Source organism: Heliangelus exortis, chromosome 8 (assembly GCF_036169615.1).
Source record: "Heliangelus exortis chromosome 8, bHelExo1.hap1, whole genome shotgun sequence".
Lineage (NCBI taxonomy): Eukaryota > Metazoa > Chordata > Aves > Apodiformes > Trochilidae > Heliangelus > Heliangelus exortis.
In genome coordinates this window covers 2,237,952-2,244,008 of record NC_092429.1, presented here as the reverse complement: position 1 = coordinate 2,244,008, position 6,057 = coordinate 2,237,952, and the positions used below count along the sequence as shown (strand labels likewise).

The following is a 6,057-nucleotide window of genomic DNA, read 5'->3' as shown; positions in this document are numbered from 1 at the left end:
AAAAAATAGAAAAAAAAAAAAAATTTAAACCCTCGGAAAAGTGATTTCCGAGCTCAAACTTGGTGGGTTGAACCAAGTACGGCGGCGCATCCTTTGAGGCTTCTCTCGGCCGTGGCGGCCGATGCCGAGCGGCCTCCGGCCCCTCCGCCCGGAGAAGGGAAGCGACGGCAAGTGCCGGTGCGGAAAGTTTTCCGCAGGGGGCAGCCGGTGGGTGCCGGTGCCGGAGGGTCCCGGTGGGGCGGGCGGCCCGACGGGGCGGGCGGGCGGGCGGAAAGGAGCAGCCGGCGCTCTTTGTTGACAGTCCATGAAACAACTCGAGTTTTGCATGACTTCACAGCGGGGCGCCTGACGTCACGCCGCCACGTGACGCCGCCTCCGAGTATATCTTTAACGGGAAAGTAATCTATCAGGCAGTCCGGACCCGCCGCGCTTCCAAAGTGGCGAGCGAGGCCCCGCGACGTCCCGGCCTCCTGCCCCCGCCCCGCCCGGCCGCCGGGAGCTCCGTCCCCTCCCTCCGCCAAGGGGGGGATATAAAAAAAAAACCGACAATCCGGGAAAAAGGAGCAAAAAAAAAAGCCCCCAAAAAAACAAGGGGAGGAAAAAAAAAAAAAAAAAGCTAAAGGCGGCGGAGCGGTGCGCGGCGGGGCCGCGGCCGCGGAGAGGAGCGGTGGAGCGGCGGGTGCCAGCGGAGCCGCGGCCGCGGCGGCTGCTGCCCCATGCCCGGCGCCCTGGGTCGCCCAGCCCGGCGGTCGGGAGCCATCGTCGCCGCCTGATCCCCGATGCCCGGCGGCGGGAGCGGGGCGCGGAGCCGGAGGTGACGGTGCGGCCAGGGCAGCCCCGCACGGCGGGACGCCGCGGACGGGAGAGGAGCGGGCGCGGCCGCCCCATGCCCCGCGGGGACGGCAGCACCGCGGCGGGCAGCCGGTCCGCTCGGGTCTAGCCCCAGGGGCCGGTCGGAAGAGCGGCGGGAGGAGGAGGAGGAGGGGGCCGCGGGGGGACCCCGCCGTTCCGCCGGGTGCGGGCGGGAGGCTCCGCCGCCGCGCCCCGTCCGCCGAGCGGGGATGACCCTGTCGGGCGGCGGCAGCGCCAGCGACATGTCCGGCCCCACCGTCCCGGCGGCGGCGGCCGAGGATGTGGATATCGACGTGGTGGGCGAAGGAGACGACGGGCTGGGCAAGGACAGCGACGGCGAGGCCGGCAGCCCCCCCGCCCTGCCGCGCCTGCCGCTGGACGAGGCGGCGGAGCTGGCGCTGCCCGCGGAGGCTTGCGCGGGCGCGGAGAGCGGCAGCAGCGGCAGCGGCAGCCCGGCCCAGGCGGGCCCCGGCGGAGCGGCCGAGGGCGGCAAAGGGGGCGGCGAGGAGGGGGCGAGCGGCGGGGCGGCGGCGGGGCAGAGCAAGCCCAAGAGCAGCCTGGTGAAGCCGCCCTACTCCTACATCGCCCTGATCACCATGGCCATCCTGCAGAGCCCGCAGAAGAAGCTGACGCTCAGCGGCATCTGCGAGTTCATCAGCAACCGCTTCCCTTACTACCGGGAGAAGTTCCCCGCCTGGCAGAACAGCATCCGCCACAACCTCTCCCTCAACGACTGCTTCGTCAAGATCCCCCGGGAGCCCGGCAACCCCGGCAAGGGCAACTACTGGACGCTGGACCCCCAGTCCGAGGACATGTTCGACAACGGCAGCTTCCTCCGCCGCAGGAAGCGCTTCAAGAGGCACCAGCAGGAGCATCTGCGGGACCAGACGGCGCTGATGATGCAGGGCTTCGGCGCCTACGGCCTCGCCGGCCCCTACGGCCGCCCCTACGGGCTGCACCCCGGCGCCTACCCGCACCCCGCCGCCGCTCTGCAGTACCCCTACATCCCCCCGGTGGGGCCCATGCTGCCCCCCGCCGTGCCGCTCCTGCCGTCCAGCGAGCTCAGCCGCAAAGCCTTCAACTCCCAGCTCAGCCCCAGCCTCCAGCTCCAGCTCAACAGCCTGGGGGCCGCCGGCTCCATCGTTAAGTCGGAGCCCAGCAGCCGCCCCTCTTTCAGCATCGAAAACATCATCGGCGTCCCCGCCGCCAGCTCGGCCGCCAGCGCGCAGACTTTCTTGAGGCCGCCGGTCACCGTCCAGTCGGCCCTGATGGCCCACCAGCCGCTGGCGCTGGCCAGGACCACCGCCGCCATCGCCCCCATCCTCAGCGTGCCTACCAACATCATCGCGGGGCAGTTCCTGCAGCCCGCAGCCCCCGCCGCCGCCGTGCAGGCCAAATGGCCGGCTCAGTAGCCCCCCAGGGCATTAGCCGCGGCCACTAGCCACGGGGGTACCGCGGGCCGCCCCCTCGGGGCTCCGCGCCCGGGCTCCGAGCAGCGGGTATTTGGCCCCCAGCCGCTGCCGCCGCTTGTACATATTTGTATCAAAAATTCACTGACGTTGCTTTCGGGGTTTTTATTTTTCTAAAGAGGCGAAATGACGGTCGCGATTAGGAGCTGGCGAACTTTCACTTTTTTTGAAGGTTCCGACGCTCCGAGCGGTTTTATCCGACATAAACGAACAAACCAGGGAAAAAAAATATCGAAGAAAAAAAAAAAAAAAAAAAAAAAAAGCGGGGGAAATTTTAATTATTAAATGAACGATCCAAAAAAAAAAAAAAAAAAAGAATTTTGGAGGAGAAAAAAAAAGGAGGAAAACGCTGTCATTCTATTATAGAAGTCTGTTTATATATGAATGAATATATGTATTCTAAATGTTATCCCTTCGTGTTGTACACAACTTTGTAAATAAATTTTTAAAATGCTCTGCCCGGCTTTGTGTGAGAAGCGAATTACTGAGCGCTCACCGAAGGACGAGCCGCGGAGGCCGGAGAAACGAGCGCGGAGCGGAACCCCCGCGGCCGCAGAGCTCCGGCCCGCGAAGGTCGGGGGTTCGCTGGTTCCGGTGCTGCAAGGACGGGTTTACAACGGGTTTACAACGAGTTTCCCGTGGTACCACCGGCCGCTTCGGGATGCTCCGCCCGCGGCCGCGCAGCGAAACATCCACCGGCCTCGCTCGTTGCCGGTCCTGCCGCCGCCGTTGCGGGGCCAGAATCACACCGATTCCTTCAAAATTAAACCTTACCCGACAAATGCGAGATTCCCTCAGCTCTGCCGTATTTTTTCCCCTTAATATATTATTTTTTTCTCAGCTTCGGCTCTGCATCCCGGAGCTGCGGGATCCTGTCCCTTCCCGGCCGGACTAGGTACGCTTTGGGTTGCTTTTTGTGGCGAGTTTACGGGAAATGGTTTTAAATAAATACTCCGTGTCGGTCTAAGTAACGTTTATTATTTATTTTGAGAGAGGGAAAAAAATAAAAATTAAAGCCGTGCCCGTGCGGTGTGAGAGCGCGGATCTTTCGTTGAGCTCAGGAAAATAATCGGTGCTAAGCGGCTCTGCGTTCCCAAGGAAAAAAGCTAATTCCCAGCAAGTTTTAGGAACAGATGAGGAAAAATAATGTACATTTGAGTGAATTATCTGGGCTAAAATAAAAAGCGGCAATTTTAGTATATATATATATGTGTGTATATATATATAAATATATATATAAAGCTAATATTTAAAACCTCGCTTTGGGGGGTCTAATCTGGCCAGATCTCGGGCACCCGATCTCTCCCGTGCACTGACATCGGTCGGCACTTTATTCTCTCCACGGCAAATCGAATTTTCGTCGCCTTTGGAAACCTGCGTGGATTTAGCTTTTCCTCCCAAATAATTTCGCTGTCTTTGTTAGGAAAACCGGCGGCGTAAACTACAGGAGGGATGCAGCGGGTTCCGCGGCGGGAGGATCTGGACGAGGCGTTTATTTCACCTCCAACACCCGCTGGGAACCACCGCGGGTTTAAAAAAAAAAAAAAAAAAAAAAAAAAAAAAAAATTAAATAAATCAAAGTGTCCTTGCTTTCCTGGTAAGCGGTAAATATTATTTCTTCCTAAGTAAATATTTATACCTCCGCATACATAGACTAAAATAAAACAAGCAACCCGGCGATGAGATAGTTTGAACTTTATAAATAAGGACTCGCTAATCATCAGCTGGCACGAAAAGGGAGCCGAGGCACCTGAAGCGAGCGGGGTCTCGGTGGCATCAGGGCCCTACATGGGCACCCACCGGGCTCCGCTCCCCGCCGAAACCCCAACGCGGCCAAATTGGTTTGTGGGGAGGCGGGAGGGGGCCTTGGGGAGGGGGGGGGGGGGCTATAAAAGTAACAAGTTGTTTCACAGTTGTGTCTGGCTAATCGGTTTTACACAAACAGCAAATGGTAGGTGATTCGGGCAACACGCGCGGAGGTTATTTCTATATTTAGCCGATCCCCCTGGGAAAAGGGAAAGGAGCCGCTTCTTGAATTCGCTTTTAGGCTCAAGAAGCTGCTGATCCAGGGCTTCCAGAGGACACCGGATAACAGGGGGCTCATTCCATTCCCCGGCCTTTGTTACTTATAAAATTACTCGCTCATATTTCCCCACATAGCAGCAATACCTCGGGCTCGGCATCTGCGCGCCGCCGCCGGCGGAACCGGCAACTTTCCCCCCTGCCACCTCCCTCCGCCCCGGCCCCGGGAACCGTTTCCCCCTCCGTTACCTTCGTCCTTTTTCTCTACCCCTCTTTTCCTCCCCCGCCGATCGCAGAAGAGAGCGGGACATTGCGGAAAAGCTTTTCCCGGGGAAGGGGTTGCGGTTCCCGGGCTCGGGCAGCACCGGGAGGGCTCGGGAAGGACCGTGGAGGCGGCGAACCCCCCGTCCGGTGGCCGCTTCCCCGCGGGGACCCTGGGGGCAGGTGATGGGGGCTCCCGGTGGCGGTGGGGGGGCTGCAGTGTCCAACCGGGGCCTGCAGGGGGCACCCGGAGCACCCGCGGGAACGGGCGCGCCCCCCCGGACCGGGAGCCCCTCGGGGATACCGGAGCATCCCGGGTACCCGGAACCCCCGGAACGCCACCGGGCTGGGTGCTCTATTGCAGCGGACGGGACCGTGGGGCATCCCGGTGGCTCGCGTAAAGCTACCGGAGAGGCTCGGAGGGGGGGTGGTGGTGCTAGAAGTGGGTTCCCAAACGGGGGAGGGGGTTGCAGTCGGGCTGGCGAGCAGAATTCGGGGCACAGCGGGCCGGGGACACCGTCTCCCGGCCAAATTTTCTTGGCTGGTCGCTTCAGACAGAGGACAGAAAGTCTTTTTCCTTTTTCTTTTTTTTTTTTTTTTTCCCTTTTCCTTTCACAAACTTGCCGGACGCATATGGCAAAACTTGACACGGCCGGTGACAGATGCCTATTAGTATAAGACGTGTCATGTCGGTCCCTGGGGTGTATTGAAAGTAACTAGATACTAAACACCGGGGAAATGACCATCCTCGCAGCCCGGAGAGCTTACCCAGTGTGTGTGTCCCCCCGCCCCGCGACTTCCCCCCGGTATTTATTACAACCGCGGCCCCGCCGCTCTGCCCGCCCTGGGAAGGTACAATCTGGCCCTAATCCTCTAAACCACCAAGTTGCCTAAAAAAAAAAACAACAAAAAAACCGTGATGGGCTCATCAGGAATATTTCATCGGCTGATGCGGGTCTCCCGGGGAACCCTCTGGCTTGCGCGGCCGCGGGAGTTGCGCTAAACCCTTCTTTTCCTTCCCCCCGCGTTAACTGCTCTCAACGCCGACTATTTATAGCAGGGAGCGGGGCTGAAGTTACACGCTGCTGGGTGTCGAAAGGCTGCGGCGAGCATTTGTTAAGGCAGGAGAAGCTCTTTCGCAGTTACTTCAAAACGTCTCTTTATCGCGCGTGGTCGCTCTTGCTCTGGAAAAAGCCTTCGGGTTTCTCCCCCCCCCCCAGTCTCTTCCCCAGCCCCTCTGGCTATCCGGTGCCTGCGGAGGGGCAACCGCCGGGAGCATCCCGGGGGGGCAGTCGAAGGGGGTGATTCCCATCAGGAGGAATCTATAGGTGCTCCGACACTCTCCCGAGAAGAGGTGTCCGGAGGAAAGCACCCACTGGTGACACCAGACACCTGCGGGCCACTGGACCGCTCCTGCCCCGAGGATGCTGGAACCTGCCGGGGTTACGGGCCG

At 60.3% G+C, this 6,057-nt stretch overlaps 1 protein-coding gene and 1 long non-coding RNA gene across 2 annotated transcripts; one reads left to right on the top strand and one right to left on the bottom strand.

The window, feature by feature from the left end:
- The first annotated feature begins 400 nt into the window (after window positions 1-400).
- On the top strand, window positions 401-2,777 carry FOXD3 (forkhead box D3). The gene has a single exon (XM_071749938.1). It carries the CDS (start codon window positions 1,062-1,064, stop codon window positions 2,262-2,264), a length of 1,203 nt encoding a protein of 400 aa, XP_071606039.1. The 5' UTR covers window positions 401-1,061; the 3' UTR covers window positions 2,265-2,777.
- A 512-nt stretch (window positions 2,778-3,289) lies between these two features.
- Window positions 3,290-4,875, bottom strand: LOC139798849 (uncharacterized). Its single transcript, XR_011727002.1, has 2 exons — window positions 4,593-4,875; window positions 3,290-3,834 (listed from the first exon to the last, which is right to left on the bottom strand). It is a non-coding gene; the product is annotated as an uncharacterized lncRNA (long non-coding RNA).
- Between the last annotated feature and the right edge of the window lie 1,182 nt (window positions 4,876-6,057).

Excerpts from the sequence above, each read along its gene's own strand:
- FOXD3 (XM_071749938.1), top strand. The coding sequence starts at position 1,062 with ATGACCCTGTCGGGCGGCGGCAGCGCCAGCGACATGTCCGGCCCCACC.